Source organism: Piliocolobus tephrosceles, chromosome 8 (assembly GCF_002776525.5).
Source record: "Piliocolobus tephrosceles isolate RC106 chromosome 8, ASM277652v3, whole genome shotgun sequence".
In the NCBI taxonomy this organism is placed as follows: Eukaryota; Metazoa; Chordata; class Mammalia; order Primates; family Cercopithecidae; genus Piliocolobus; species Piliocolobus tephrosceles.
Genome location: NC_045441.1, coordinates 44,439,776 through 44,456,277, shown reverse-complemented (window position 1 = coordinate 44,456,277; position 16,502 = coordinate 44,439,776). Strand labels below are relative to the sequence as shown.

General features: G+C 45.7%; 1 protein-coding gene across 5 annotated transcripts in view; it reads left to right on the top strand.

Annotated features, from left to right (window-relative positions):
• PSPH (phosphoserine phosphatase) overlaps window positions 1-13,626 on the top strand; it is a 42,116-nt gene extending 28,490 nt beyond the window's left edge. For 4 of the 5 annotated variants that reach the window (XM_023194611.1, XM_023194609.1, XM_023194610.1 and 1 more), the window contains 5 exons: window positions 2,948-3,106; window positions 4,355-4,489; window positions 6,527-6,672; window positions 8,743-8,891; window positions 13,132-13,626. In XM_023194611.1, coding sequence (XP_023050379.1) covers window positions 2,967-3,106; window positions 4,355-4,489; window positions 6,527-6,672; window positions 8,743-8,891; window positions 13,132-13,239 — 678 coding nt within the window. In that variant the 5' untranslated portion in view covers window positions 2,948-2,966 and the 3' untranslated portion in view covers window positions 13,240-13,626. The remainder of the gene's footprint in view (window positions 1-2,947; window positions 3,107-4,354; window positions 4,490-6,526; window positions 6,673-8,742; window positions 8,892-13,131) is intronic. The other variant, XM_023194612.1, reaches the window with a different exon arrangement.
• Window positions 13,627-16,502: the final 2,876 nt, after the last annotated feature.

Genomic DNA, 16,502 nt, shown 5'->3' with positions numbered 1-16,502 from the left:
ACTTATTATTATTACTTTTGAGACAGGGTCTCATCTCACTCTGTCACCCAGGCTAGAGTGCAATTTCATGGTCGTAGCTCACTGCAGTCTCAAACCCCTGTGCTCAAGCAATCCTTCTGCCTCACCCTCCTGAGTAGCTGGGTCTATAGGCGCGTGCCACTACACCTGGCTAATTATAAAAATGCTTTTGTAGAGATGGAGTCTTGGTATGTTGCCCAGATAGGTGTTGAACTCCTGGCTTCAAGTAATCCTCCCACCTCAGCCTCCCACACTGCTAGGATTACAGGCGTGAGCCACTGCAGCCAGCCTGAAATTTGAATTTCATTAGTTTTTACGTGTCAAAAAATATTCTTCTTCTTTTGATTTTTTTTTCAACTGTTTAAAATGTAAAAATCAGCTGGGCATGGTGGCTCACACCTGTAGTCCCAGCTACTCAAGAGGCCAAGATGGAAGGATCACTTGAGCCCAGGAGTTTGAGGCTGCAGTGAGCTATGATGGCACCACTGCACTCCAGCCTGGGTGACAGAATGAGATCCTGTCTCAAAAAAAGTAAAGTAAAATAAAATGTAAAAATCATTCTTACTTGTGAGCCATACAAAACCAGGTGGCAGGGTGGATTTGGCCTACAAGCCATAGTTTGCTGACCCCTGACTTAAAAGATTTTTTTTCCCAGGTCAACTTTAAATGGCATTATTCTGCCAACTGCATTGGTTGGAAATCAGTTGAGCAGTGGGTTGGTCAGCTGCTTTGAGTCTGTTTTTAACCACAGTCTTTTCTAAATATAGATTACTTACATCATCTGTGTAGCCTTGTAGTTGACATATTAGTCTCTGATGGGAGGCTGGTCTAGGCAATCTTGAGGATCCCTTTCGCCCTAAGTCTAGTCCAAAGATTTTATAAAAAATAAAGGCCAGGCATGGGGGCTCATGCCTGTAATCCCAGCACTTTGGGAGACCTAGGTGGGAGGATTGCTTGAGTCCAGGAGTTGAAGACCAGTCTGGGCAACATAGCAAGACCCTCATCTCTTCAAAAAAAATTTTTTTAAATTAGCCAGGCATAGTGGTGTGCACCTGTAGTCCCAGCTACTTGGGAGGCTGAGGCAGGAGGATCGCTTGAGCCCTGGAGTTGGAGGCTGCAGTGAGCCATGATTGTACCACTGCACTCCAGTCTGGGTGACAGAGTGAGAACTTGTCTCAAAAACTAAATAAATAAATAAAAATTCGTTTTGACTCTCTGTCCTCTGCAGCTTGTACAGCAGTATGCTTCCCAGAGTTTCTTCCTGTACCTTCACCATTTTCCCCTTCTCTTTCCCAGACTCAAGTCAGGACATAAAGGTGGTGGTCCTGCAGGCTCTGTCCTTAGAACTCTTCTCTTCTCCCTCTTTCTAATCTCCCTGGACTTTATTTTTATGATTTTTTACTTTCTTGAGACAGGGTCTCACTCTGTGGCCCTATCCTGGTGCAGTGGTGTGATCTTGGCTCACTGCAATCTCCACCTCCCAGGTTTAAGAGATTCTCCTGCCTCAGCCTCCTGAGTAGCTGGGACTACAGGTGCACGCCATCCTGCCCGGCTAATTTTTATTTTTTTTAGTACAGCTGGGGTTTTGCCATGTTGGCCAGGCTGGTCTTGAACTCCTGGCCTCACGTGATCCTCCCGCCTCAGCCTCCCAGAGTGCTGGGATTACAAGTATGAGCCACTACGCCCCGCCTCTCCCTGGACTTTAATCAGACCACGTCTTCAACTAGCACCTCTACATTGGCAATGTTATGTATGTTAAGCTGTTATATTTAGCTCTGATCTTTCTTCTGAGGCTTAAAGCCTTTCCCAGTATCTGGAAGTTAAGGTCTAAACTCCTTAGCCTGGCCCTAGCACCCTCTTAGTCTGAACTCCTGACCCCTGGGCCAAGCCACGGGATAGCTTCCAGCAGGTCATCTGCTTCCTCCTCCTTGTCTTTGCTCATGCTCCTCCCTCTGCCATCACAAGCCTCTCTCCTTGTCTCTACCTCCCTTCCTCTCCTCCCAGCACTTGCCAAATCGATGCCCTGCCCTTTGACAACCCACTCAGAGGGCCACTTACCTGTCAGATTCAGCTCAAATACCTGTGCCTCCTTGAAGCCGTCTTTTTTTTCCTTTTAGTTAGAATCAGGGTGTTGCTCTGTTGCCCAGGCTGGAGTGCAGTGGCATGATCTCAGCTCACTACAGCTCCACCTCCTGGGTTCAAGTGATTCTCCTGCCTCAGTGTCCCAAGTAGCTGGGATTACAGGCATGTACCACCATGCCCAGCTAATTTTTTGTATTATTATTTTTAGTAGAGACTTGATCTATGTTGCCCACACTGGTCTCGAACTCCTGGCCTCAAGCAATCCTCCTCCTGCCTTAGCCTCCCAAAGTACTGGGATTACAGGGATGAGCCACTGTGCCCAGTCTGAAGCCCTATTTCATAGATAAGGCAAAACATTTTTCCTATGTGCCCACAGAGCCTTATGCACACCTCTGCTTTAATGCTTGCTTCCTTGCTACAATTAGGTCAAAAAATATATATATGTGTGTGTGTGTGTGTGTGTATATATATATATAACTAAAAGAAAAGAAAGAAGGCTTCAAGGAGGCACAGGTATTTGAGCTACTCAGGAGGCTGAGGCACAAGAATCACTTGAACCCGAGAGGTGGAGATTACAGTAAGCCGAGATCGTACCACTGCCCTCCAGCCTGGACAACAGAGTAAGACTCCACCAAAAAAAAAAAAAAAGAAAGAAGAAATTGGTGTAGTGTGGGAAGTAAACAAAAAGGAAAAACAAATGAATCCATGAGTATACTCTTATGTGGCCTGCACTGACTTCGACACAAATTAGATCGGCTCAGTAGGCAAGGTGGGATCTTTTCATAATTGTATTTGATGTCTTTAAATGTATTTATCTTTTAAATACATTTATCTTTTTTTCTTGTAGGAGGAAAATTCTTCCAACAATGGTCTCCCACTCAGAGCTGAGGAAGCTGTTCTACTCAGCAGATGCTGTATGTTTTGATGTTGACAGCACGGTCATCAGAGAAGAAGGAATCGATGAGCTAGCCAAAATCTGTGGCGTTGAGGACGCAGTGTCAGAAATGTAGGGATAGCATTTATCCACTTCATGAAATGATAAAGACTTTCTAAAGAGTGGCTGTTTTGGATGAAGTGCTAGACCCTGGCTATGGAACATGAGCACTAGGCTTTTTCTTTCATCCCTTAGAGTTTAATTTGACATATTCATTCGTTTATATAAATATTTATAGCAAACAAACATGGATAAGACATGTTCTTAGCTTGATCAGGGGAATGATGACCACCACTAACCAAAGAAGGTGGCCTGAGGGGCGGGACCCAGGTGTCCAGTGGCTTTGTGTCATGGTTTAAAGTGTGGCCTTAGTGGTTCCCTATAAAGGTTCAGAGTCTCTTGGTGGATCCTGGAGCAGAGCCACTCCCTCCCTCCTGCCCTCCCGCCCTGCAGCTGGGCACCTCCCTCTGTAGTCCCAGTCCCCCAGTCATGTACTATGTCATTTTTTTTTTTTTCCGAGACGGAGTCTCATTCTGTCGCCCAGGCTGGAGTGCAGTGACACAATCTCGGCTCACTGCCACGTCTGCCTCCCGGGTTCCAGCAATTTTCCTGCCTCAGCCTCCCAAGTAGCTGGGATTACAGACGCGCACCCCCAGGCCCGTTGAATTTTTGCATTTTTTTAGTAGAGATGGGGTTTTGCCATGTTGGCCAGGCTGGTCTCAAGCTCCTGGCTTCAGATGATCTGCCCACCTCAGCTTCCCAAAGTGTTTGGAATTACAGGCATGAGTCACTGCACACTGGCCTCTTAATGTTATTTTCTTTTTCTTTTCTTTTTTTTTCTGAGACAGTTTCACTCTTGTTGCCCCGGCTGGAGTGCAGTGGCGTGATCTCGGCTCACCGCAACCTCCACCTCCGGGTTCAAGCGATTCTCCTGCCTCTGCCTCCTGAGTAGCTGGGATTACAGGCATGCGCCACCATGCCCGGCTACTTTTGTATTTTTAGTAGACACGGTGTCTCTCCATGTTGGTCTGGCTAGTCTTGAACTTCCACCCTCAGGTGATCCGCCCGCCTCAGCCTCCCAAAGTGCTGGGATTACAGGCATGAGCCACTGCGCCCGGCCTGTTAATGTTATATTCAAGTAGTCCTTCGAAAATTTATTCCAAGGCCTTGCTCCCATAGCAGCAAAGCCTGTCTGTTGTACAGTGGGGCTCTTCGTAGCATCTTCCTTTTGGTGGATGTTGTGCAGACCCGGGGCAGTAAGGCATGTTAACCTTGAGGACATCGAACCTGGCTGGCCTGACTGTTGGGTCTCCCTCCTAGGACACGGCGAGCCATGGGCGGGGCAGTGCCTTTCAAAGCTGCTCTCACAGAGCGCTTAGCCCTCATCCAGCCCTCCAGGGAGCAGGTGCAGAGGCTTATAGCAGAGCACCCCCCACACCTGACCCCCGGCATAAGGTAAGAGGAGCTCCTGCTCCAGGTGTATTTCAGCACCAGTGTTGGGGGGCAAGTCCTCCTGAGAGCATCTAACTATTGCTTTAGAGTGACCTCTGAGTGATTTATTTATTTTCATTTTTATTTTTTAATTTTATTATTATTTTTTAAATTTTTATTTTTTTTTTCAAGATGAAGTCTCACTCTGTCAGTCAGGCTGGAGTGCAGTGGTGCAATCTCAGCTCACTGCAACTTCTGCCTCCCAGGTTCATGCGATTCTCCCGCCTCAGCCTCCTGAGTAGCTGGGATTACAGGTCCCTGCCACCACACCTGGGTAATTTTTGTATTTTTAGTAGAGATGGGTTTCGCCAAGTTGGCCATGCTGGTCTTGAACTCTTGACCTCAAGTGATCCGCCTGCCTGGGCCTCCCAAAGTGCTGGGATTATACCTGTGAGCCACTGCACCCGGCCTATTATTATTATTTTTTTTAGAGTCAGCGTCTCATTCTGTTGCCCATGTTGGAGTACAGTCATGGCTCACTGCAGCGTTGAACTCCTTGGGTCAAGTGGCCCTTCCATCTTAGCCTCCTTAGTAGTGGGGACTATAGGTGCATGCCATCATGCCCAGCTAATTAAAAAAAAAAATTTTTTTTTTGAGAGACAGGGTCTCGCTTTGTCACCCAGGCTGGAGTGCAGTGGCATGAACACAGCTCACTACAGCATCAACCTTCTGGGCTCAAGGGATCCTCCTGCTTCAGCTTCCTAAGTAGCTGGGACTACAGATGTAGACCACCATGCCTAATTATTTTTTAAAAATTTTCTATAGACACATGGTCTCACTATGTTGCCCAGGCTGGTCTTGAACTTGTGGGCTCAAATGATCAATTTTCCCACCTCAGCCTCCCAAAATGTTGGAATTATAGGTTTGAACCACTATACCCAGCCTTTAAAATATTTTTTGTAGAGATGGAGGTCTTGCTATGTTGCCCAGGCTGTTCTCAAGCTCCTGGCCTCAAGTGATTTTCTACTTTGGATTCCTAAATTGCTGGATTTAAAGGGGTAGCCTGTGTGGTTCTTTTGGTACTTACACATGGTCTTGTCTGGCTGGTTGTGTGGTCCTGTCTGTTTCCGCCTTTCCTCTTTCTCCAGGGAAAACCTAAGTTTTCCTTGTTTGTCCTCATCTTGTGTTTTCCTGGGTCCATGGACAGAGTAGAGTTCTGGAATGGTTTCCTTAAGTAGCCAAACTCTACCCATTGATTTCTAAGTGCATTTAGAAAAACATAAGGCCGGCTGTGGTGGCTCATGCATGTAATCCCAGCATTTTGGGAGGCTGAGGCGGGCAGATCACCTGAGGTCAGGAGTTCAAGACCAGCCTGGCCAACATGGTGAAACCCCTTCTCTACTAAAAATGCAAAAAAAGTTGGTCAGGCGTGGTGGCTTGCGCCTGTAATTTCAGCACTTGGGGAGGCCAAGGTGGGCAGACCACAAGGTCAAGAGATGGAGACCATCCTGGCCAACATAGTGAAACCCTGTGTCTACTTAAAATACAAAAATTAGCTGGACATGGTGGCGCGCGTCTGTTGTCCCAGCTACTCGGGAAGCTGATGCAAGAGAATCGCTTGAATCTGGTAGGCGGAGGTTGCAGTGAGCCGAGATCGCGCCACTACACTCCAGCCTGGTGACAGAGCGAGACTCCATCTCAAAAAATAAAATAAAATGAAGTAGCTGGGTGTGGTGGCGGGTGCCTGTAATCCCAGCTACCGTTGAGGCTGAGGGAGGATAATTGCTGGAACCCTGGAGGCAGAGGTTGCTGTAAGCCGAGATCGCATCACTGCACTGCAGCCTGGGCAACAGAGCGAGACTCCATCTCAAAAAGAAAAAAAAAAAGAAAAAGAAAAACATATATAAAACATTAAGTCCCCAGGCTATATACCTTGTCAAATACGCCTCAGGCAAATGCATTCAGGAGAAGAAAATATATCTTAGTTCCCTCTTCATGTTTCCTTTTTTGTTTTCTTTTTGTATTACTCAGTGTTTGGTATTTTGTATTTTATTTTTGCAGGGAGCTGGTAAGTCACCTACAGGAGCGAAATGTTCAGGTTTTCCTAATATCTGGTGGCTTTAGGAGTATTGTAGAGCATGTTGCTTCAAAGCTCAATATCCCAGGAACCAATGTATTTGCCAATAGGCTGAAATTCTACTTTAATGGTAAGACGTTAATGGTAACATATTCCCTTTCTTAGCAGTTCTATTATTCAGTATTCTGGGTAATGTCTGTTGGAATGCAACTTAAACAGTCACATCAGAGTTAAATATTGAGATGAATGGTCCTCTTAATTGATGTCTTTTGCCCTTTGGTACCCTTTGCTCAGCAAAATAGACTTAGGTCATCACCTGTCCTAGCTTTATTATCTATAACATCACCTGTCTGTACATAAATGTCTGCATTTAGTGAAACATTAATTCCTATGAAGTCCCCTATGACTTACTTTGCTGTATGTTATATTTCAACTTTATGGGCACTTCTATGCATTTGAAGCAATTTAGACTCAAGAAGGAGACTTGGCTGGGCACGGTGGCTCATGCCTGTAATCCCAACACTTTGGGAGCCTGAGGCGGGAGGATCACTTGAGGTCAGGAGTTCAAGACCAGCCTGGCCAACATAGTGAAACCGCAACTCTGCTAAAAAAAAAAAATACAAAAATTAGCTGGGCATGGTGGCGCATGTCTATAGTCCCAGCTACTTGGGAGGCTGAGGCAGGAGAATCACATGAAGCTGCGTGAGCTGAGATCACGCCACTTCACTCCAGCCTGGGTGACAGAGTGAGACTCTGTCTTAAAACAAAAGCAAAAAAACAACAACAACAACAACAAGACAGAGACTTTAAAAGGGAGACTTTTGTTAACGGATTACTGAACTACAGCCCTTGAGGAAGCCTCCTGTCCCCTCTCTGTTCCATAGCGTTGCCACAGTTGTTATATTATCTCAGATCTCCAGTTATATCAAGGGGTGACTGATAGTGATATTCTTTTTTTTTTTTTTTTTGAGACAGAGTCTCACTCTGTTGCCCCAGCTGGAGAGCTGGAGTACAGTGGCTCTGTCTCGGCTCACTGCAACCTCTGCCACCTGGGTTCAAGCGATTCTCCTGCCTCAGCCTCCTGAGTAACTGGGATTACAGGTGCCCACCACCACACCTGGCTAATTTTTGTATTTTTTTTAGTAGAGTCGGGTTTTCACCATGTTGGTCAGGCTGGTCTCAAACTCCTGGCCTCAGATGATCCACCTGCCTCGGCCTCCCAAAGTATTGGGATTACAGGCGTGAGCCACCGCATGTTAATAGAACATTCTTGAGTGGTCTAGAGATAGAGATCATTGAAAAAAGAAGTCAAGAATGAGTGTGGTAATTACTGTAACAACAGAAATAATTGATCAAAAATAAGCTGGAATTTCCTCTTGGGTGACATATTATATTAACATTTTAAATTTAATATATTAAGACTGGGTGCGGAGGCTCACGCCTGTAATCCCAGAACTTTGGGAGGCCGAGGCAGACTGATCATCTGTGGTCAGGAGTTCGAGACCAGCCTGGCCAACATGGCAAAACCCCATCTCTACTAAAAATACAGGACTTAGCCAGCATGGTGGCATGCACCTGTAATCCCAGCTACTTGGGAGGCTGAGACACGAGAATGGTTTGAACCTGGGAGGTGGATATTGCAGTAAGCGGAGATCATGCCATTGTACTCCAGCCTGGGCAACAGAGTGAGACTCTGTCTCAAAAATAAATAAATTATTAATTAATTTGATATATTACTATTGTATGGTGTTCTGCTACCTCAACAAAGTTTGAGAATTACTGGAAGCTTAAAGGATACAACAAATTCACCCCTAGGTATTTATGCCCTAATAGAGGCCATCTCTACAATTGATATTTGTAATTTAAAAGCAAAGGTTGGCTGGGTGTGGTGGCTCACACCTGTAATCCCAGCACTTTGGGAGGCCGAGGCAGGAGAATCACATGAGCCTAGGAGTTCCAGACCAACCCGGGCAACATACCAAGACCCCATTTCTATAATCATAATCACAATCATAAAAGGAAAAAAAGCAAAGCTTGTTTATTCCCAGGAACAGGTGTGGAGCCCGAGGCTGTGCAACTTTACCCAGGGCCATTTTTTGCCTTCTCAGTGACATTTAAGTGAAGATATCATCTATGCAGAAAGCTGTCACTAGTAAGGTACTTCTGTGGGTCTTTAACCTGTTTTTACTGCTCTTTTAAGGTGAATATGCAGGTTTTGATGAGACACAGCCAACAGCTGAATCTGGTGGAAAAGGAAAAGTGATTAAACTTTTAAAGGAAAAATTTCATTTTAAGAAAATAATCATGATTGGAGATGGTGCCACAGACATGGAAGCCTGTCCTCCTGCTGTATGTATTAAGGATGCTAATATTTTTGCAGGTTGTACTTTTGTTTTTCTTATATATTTATTTATTATTTCTTTATTTTTGTTTTGAGACGGAGTTTCGCCCTTATTGCCCAGGTTGGAGTGCAGTGGCATGATCTTAGCTCACTGCAATATATGCCTCCCAGTTCAAACCATTCTGGTATCTCAGCCTCCCAGGTAGCTGGGATTACAGGCACATGCCACCATGCCGGCTCAGTTTTGTATTTTTAGTAGAGACGGGGTTTCATCACATTGGCCAGGCTGGTCTTGAGCTTCTGACCTCAGGTGATCTGCCTACCTTGGCCTCCCAAAGTGCTGGGATTACAGGCATGAGCCACCACGCTCGGCCGTACTTTTGTTTTCACAGCTGATGTATCCTATAATCCCAACACTTTGGGAAGTCAAGGCAGAAAGATCACTTGAGCACAGGAGTTTGAGACCAGCCTGGGCAACATAGTGAGACCTCATCTCTACAAAATAAATAAATAAAATAAAATAAAAACAGCTGATTTAGAACTATGTAAGATTTAAAACAGGAAGGCCGGACGCGATGGCTCAAGCCTGTAATCCCAGCACTTTGGGAGGCCGAGACGGGCGGATCACGAGGTCAGGAGATCGAGACCATCCTGGCTAATATGGTGAAACCCCGTCTCTACTAAAAAAATACAAAAAACTAGCTGGGCGAGGTGGCGGGCGCCTGTAGTCCCAGCTACTTGGGAGGCTGAGGCAGGAGAATGGCATAAACCCGGGAGGCAGAGCTTGCAGTGAGCTGAGATCCGGCCACTGCACTCCAGCCTGGGAGACAGAGCGAGACTCCGTCTCAAAAAAAAAAAAAAAAAACAGGAGTTAAACAAAAACAACTCTCATTACAAGATAAAAATGAAATAATAAAAACAAATTCAATCTTGTTTTGTCAACTTTGTGCAAACCCAAGGAAAGTTATGAATAAGAAACTAAAAACCTTTTAAAGCTTTTAACAATGCTTTATCCCTGTAGTATGGGCGCCATCTTTTAGCCTAGGTGTGTGCTCATTTGGTTTCATTTCCCCAAATAATACCATCAACAACTCATAACCGAGATTTTAATGTCATTTTATACTTTATATACTAGTTCCTCATACATTACCTTATTTAATCCTCATACCAGCCCTGTGAAGTCAAATATTATGTTTTGTTTTGTTTTGTTTTGTTTTTCTTAGAGTCTCACTCTGTCACCCAGGCTGGAGTGCAGTGGTGTGTTCTCAGCTCACTGCAACCTCCGCCCTCTGGGTTCAAGTGATTCTCCCACCTTAGCCCCCCAAGTAACTGGTACCACAGACGCATTCCACCACACCCAGCTAAGATTTTGTGTTTTTGGCGAGGCAGAGTTTCACCATATTGCCCAGGCTGGTCTTGAACTCCTGAGCTCAAGCAATCTCCCCTGCCTTGGCCTCCCAAAGTGCTGATATCACAGGTGTGAACCACCATGCCTGGCCAAATATTGTGTTCTTCTTACTGATAGGGGAACTGAGGCTTGCAGAGATTATATGATTTACCTGTAACATATCAGAGCATTTTATTTTTATTTACTTATTTATTATTTTTTGGAGACAGGGTCTTGCTATGTTGCCCAGGCTGGAGTGCAGTGTTGTGATCATAGCTTATCACAGCCCTGAACTTCTGGGCTCAAAGGATCCTCCCACCTCAGCCTCCTGGGTAGCTGGGATTACAGGTGTGCGTCACTGCGTCCCATACTACCACAGCATTTTATTCCTCTGAACTAACTTCATTTTCTGAGACTAGCAGAGGTTTTGTTTATTTTTTGGGGGTCTTGCTCTGTCACCCAGGTCAGAGTACAGTGGCGCAAATCTTAGCTCATTGCAGCCTCGACCTCCCAGACTCAGGCAGTCTTCCCATCTCAGCCTCCTGAGTAGCTAGGACTGCAGGCGCATGCCACCACACCTATCTAATTTTGTTTATGTTTTGTAGAGATGAGGTCTCACTATGTTGCCCAGGCTTATCTTGAACTCCTGGCTTAAGTGATCTTCCTGCCTTGGCCTGCCAGAGTGCTGGGATTATAGGTGTGAGCCAACATGCCCGGCCAGGGATTTTATTTCCAAGCATTTTAAAATCAATGTGCGTGCGTTCTCTCTCTCTCTCTCTCTCTCCCCCCATATATATATATATATAAAATCAAATGCTATATATAGCAAGTGTCGTAAATATCAAATGGGTCCATTTCACGTAGGGCTTTGCCTTTGTCATGTCATTCTAACGTAAGAAAAACTACACCAAAAATATAGTGTGGCCAGGTGCGGTGGCTCATGCCTGTAATCCCAGCACTCTGGAAGGCTGAGGCAGGCAGATCACCTGAGGCCAGGAGTTTGAGACCGGCCTGGGCAACATGGTGAAACCCCATCTCTACAAAAAATACAAAAAAATTAGCTGGGCGTGGTGATGGGTGCCTATCATTGCAGTTACTCAGGAGGCTGAAGCATGAGAATCACTTGAACCCAGGAGGTGGAGGTTGCAGCGAGCCGAGATTGCGTGACTGTGCTCCAGCCTGGATGACAGAGTGAGACTCCATCTTAAAAAAAAAAAAAATATATATATATATATAGTGCTGAACTTTTTACTCCTAGTTTCCTGAGATCTAAAAATAGGGATTGTCTAAAAAAAAAAAAAATTCATACTCTTTGTGAATGATGAATGAAAAAGAGGACCTTTTCATTCATTCATGAATGAAAAGGAACCTTTTTGGCCAGGCACGAAGGTGACTCATGCCTGTAATCCCAACCCTTTGGGAGGCAGAGATGGGCGGATCACGTAAGGTCAAGAGTTTGAGACCAGCCTGGCCAGCATGGCAAAACCCTATCTCTACTAAAAATACAAAAATTAGCCAGGCATGTTGGTGGGCGCCTGTCATCGCAGCACTCGTGAGGCTGAGGCAGGAGAATCTCTTGAATCCAGGAGGCGGGAGATTGCAGTCAGCCGAGACCGCGCCACTGTATTCCAGCCTGGGCATGACAGAGCAAGACTCCATCTCAAAAAAAATAAAAATAAAAAGTTCCAGCCAGGCTGGTCTCAAACTCCCAGCCTAGGTGATCTGCCCACCTCGGTCTCCCAAAGTACTGGGATTACAGGCATGAGCCACCGCACATAGCCTTTGAATCTTTTTTTTTTTTTTTTTTTTTGACAGCGTCTCGCTCTCTCACCCAGGCTGGAGTGAAATGGCGTGATCTTGGCTCACTGCAACCTCTGCCTCCTGGGTTCAAGCAATTCTCCTGCCTCAGCCTCCCAAGTAGCTGTGATTACAGACGCCCACCACCATGCCCAGCTAATTTTTTGTATTTTTAGTAGAGACAGGGTTTTACCATGTTGGCCAGGCTGGTGTCGAACTCCTGACTTCAGGTGATCCACCCATCTCAGCCTCCCAAAGTGCTGGGATTATAGGCGTGAGTCACCACACCCAACCACCTTTGAGTATTTTTATTGTTAGCTTAGATAATTTATAACCAATGTTGGGGTTGTCTAAGTAATGACTACTAGTTTAATGAGGAATACATAAAAGTAAAATGAAGAGATTTCTCAGGGAGCTCCCAATCTCATTTTCAAGAAACAACAAAATCAGCCAGAAGTGGTGGCTCACACCTGTGATCCCAGCACTTTGGGAGGCTGAGGCGGGAGGATTACTTAAGCACAGAGGTTCAAAACCAGCTGAGCAACATGGCAAAACTCCGTCTCTAAAAAATTACTCAGGGATTGTGATGTGCACCTGTCATCCCAGCTACTCAGGAAGCTGAAGCAGGAGGATCAGTTGAGCTCAGAAGTTCAAGGGTGCAGTGAGCCATGACTGTGCCACTGTACTCCAGCCTGGGTGACAGGGTAAGACCCTGTCTTAAAAAACAAAAAAAGAACAACAAAATTGGATGGGTGCAGTGGAACATAACTGTAATCCCAGCACTTCAGAAGCTGAAGCAGGAGGAGTTTTGAGAGCAGTCTGGCAACATAGAACGACCCTACCAAAAAATTTAAAAAGTAGCCCAGTAAGTTGGTGAACACCTGGAGTCTCAGCTACTCAGGAGGCTGAGGCATGAGAATCACCTGAACCCAGGAGGCAGAGGTTGCGATGAGCCGAGGTTGTGCCACTGCACTCCAGCCTGGGTGACAGAGCGAGACTCCAATAAATAAATAAATAAATAAATAAAAATAAGAATCATTTCTCTCTCTTTTCTTCCTTCTTAGGATGCTTTCATTGGATTTGGAGGAAATGTGATCAGGCAACAAGTCAAGGATAACGCCAAATGGTATATCACTGATTTTGTGGAGCTGGTGGGAGAGCTGGAGGAATAACATCCACTGTCACACAGCTCCGAATACCTTCGGATGGATTTTTACAAGTGATACAGGTTGATACTGTTTGCTTACAATTGCCTATTACCACTTGCTATAGAAAGTTGGCACAGATGATCTATACTTTAAGCTACAGTTAGGACTCCTAGAAGATTGCTTTTTTTTTTTTTTTTTAAACTGTAGTTCCAGTATTAGATGATGACTGTTGATTTCCTGTAGAGTTTTGTAATCTGAATTCTTTCTGTATATTCCTAGCTATATTTCATACAAAGTGTTTTAAGGGTGGAGAGTCAAACACCTTTACTCTTAGAAAGATGGATTCGGCAGCCTTCGGTGAATATTGGTTTCCCTTTGGTATATCAATAAAAGTTTATCCATGTGTCAGAATGGATTTGTGGAATTTGCAGTTCTGCCTCTTGGATATTGGAATACCCAATATTTCAGGTACTGTGTTGAAGCATAAACAGCCCCAGGCAAGAAACAGGCTTAAGACTCTGCTTAGTGCTGGGCACAGTGTCCTCACCCCATGAGCCCACTCCTACTTCCTGAAGCCCTGGGGCCTCGAAAGTCCTTTTTTTACTTCTTGGGATTTGTCATATATGAAATGTTACAAAGGGTTTTTTTTTTTTTCCTCCAATATAACAATAGAGTCTTAAACAAAAGTACTGATTAAAAATGGATATTTGGGCTAGGCGCGGTGGCTCATGCCTGTAATCCCAGCACTTTGGGAGGCCGAGGTGGGTGGATCACAAGGTCAGGAGATCGAGACCATCCTGAATAACACAGTGAAACCCTGTCTCTACTAAAAATAAATACAAAAACTAAGCCGGGCACGGTGGCGGGAGCCTGTAGTCCCAGCTACTCGGGAGGCTGAGGCAGGAGAATGGCGTGAATCCAGGAGGCGGAGCTTGCAGTGAGCTGAGACCATGCCACTGCACTCCAGCCTGAGTCACAGAGCGAGACTCTGTCCAAAAAAAAAAATGATATTTGGGCTCACGCCTGTAATCTCAGCACTCTGGGAGGACAAGGTAAGAGGATCACTTGAGGACAGGAGTTCGAGACCAGCCTGGGCAACACAGCAAGACCCTGTCTCTACAAAAAATAAAAACATTAGCTGGGTGTGGTAACACACACCTGTAGTCCCAGCTACTTGGTGGGCTGAGATGGGAGGATTCCTTGAACTCAGGAGTTTGAGGCTGCAGTGAGCTGTGACTGCGCCATTGCACTCCAGCCTGGGTGACAGTGAGACCCCATCTCTTAAAAAAAAAAAAAAGGATATTCAAAAATCACATAAAGTAAAAGAAATAAAAACAAGTTTTACCAATCACAAAGGCCAGCATTTTCCCCTAAATGAATTAAATATTAATAACTTCTATCAGCTTATATAAACTATTTCTTTTTTATAGATGACTTGGAAATACTTGAAAGCCAGGTTTACGTTTATTTTGAGCAGAGCCAAGCAAGGGAAATTTCAGAACATGCTTTGAATGTGTGGGAGTCTATACCCTCCCTGGAGAAAAATGGGGGGAGGGAAAAGCCACGGGGTTAGGAAGTGGATACTGTTGGATAATTCAGTAGAAAAAGCCATAAGGTTTTAATATTGAGAATTAGTGGAAAAATTTATCATTCAACCAAATTTGGCCAAATAAATAATTATTCAGCCACATAAGCAAATCAGATGAATCAAATTTCCTTCCAAATCAGTTTCTGAAGGAGACACATGAAATAGGTTTGGCAACATTTAAATGAGATTCCAAACAATGAGGCCGTTGTTCCCAACTGTGAATGCCTCCTGGCCGCTCTCCTAGAAACTGTTTTGTGGTGTTTGCACTTTTCAGTAGTGCCAAGCTCTGGGCAGGACCAGGCATGCCAGGACCTTGAAAAGTGCTGCAAACGGCGTCAGCCTCTGCACCGCCCGGTGCGCATGGCAGGGACAGGCCACTGGTGGGCGGGTGGGAGGACCGAGCCCCCACTGGTTTTCACTGTCTGACCGTCACAGCTGCTACTGTCCCATGGGTTCTTCTTGCCCGCGGCCCAGATACAGCCCATTTCTCAAGACTGGTGAATTGCAATAGAGACACAGATTAATTCATGCAGAACCAGCCAAACAGGAGGGCGGAGCTTTATTCTTACATCAATCTCCCCAAAAATTCAGAGGTTAGACTTTTTCAAGGATACTTCGGCAGGCCAGGGGACTCGCTTCTGGCTGGGGCCATGGGGTGGGGTGAGGTGGAGGGTGGCGGGGGTGGGGTGAGGTGGAGGGTGGCGGGGGTGGGGGCAGGAGGTCATCGGGTCCAGGTGGAGCCATTGATGGTCAGAAATGCAAAAACCTGGGCCAGGCACGGTGGCTCATGCCTGTAATTCCAGCACTTTGGGAGGCCGAGGTAGGCAGATCACTTGAGATCAGGAGTTGAAGACCAGCCTGACCAACACGGTGAAACCCTGTCTCTACTAAAAATACAAAAATTAGCAGGGCGTGGTGGAAGACACCTGTAATCCCAGGTACTTGGGTGGCTGAGGCAGGGGAATCACTTGAATCCAGGAGGCAGAGGTTGTAGTGAGTGGAGAGATCACACCACGGCACTCCAGCCTGGGCGACAGAGTGAAACTCTGTCTCAAAAAAAAAGAAATGCGAAAACCTGAAAAGACATCTCAAAAGGCCAATCTTAGGTTCTACAGTCGTGATGTAACCTGCAGGAGTAACGGGGAGTTGCAAATCTTGTGCCTGCCCTCTGGAATAATAACTGGAAACGATGTTTATGTGTACACCTTGGCAGAATTTAGGCTTCTCTCATCTGCCTAGCCTGGTGGTCTCTCACTAGCTTTATGAAGGCGGTTGAGTTTTGGGGAAGGGCTACTTTTTTTTTTTTTTTTTTGAGACAAGTCTCACTCTGTCACCCAGGCCAGTGTGCAGTGGCGCGATCTTGCCTCACTGCAACGTCTGCCTTCTGGGTTCAAGTGATTCTTCTGCCTCAGCCTCCCGAATAGCTGGGATTACAGGTGTGTGCCACAATGCCCGGCTACTTTTTTTCCGTGTTTTCAGTGGACACGGGGTTTCACCATATTGGTCAAGCTGGTCTCAAACTCCTGACCTCGTGATCCTCCCGCTTCGGCCTCCGAAAGTGCTGGGATTACAAGCATGAGACGCCGCACCCCACCAAGCTATTATCATTTAAGCTATAAACTAAATGTCTCCCAGGTTAGCTTGGTCCAAGCCCAGCTATATGATTAAGGGCAGTTTGAAGGCTAAAGGCAAGATGGGG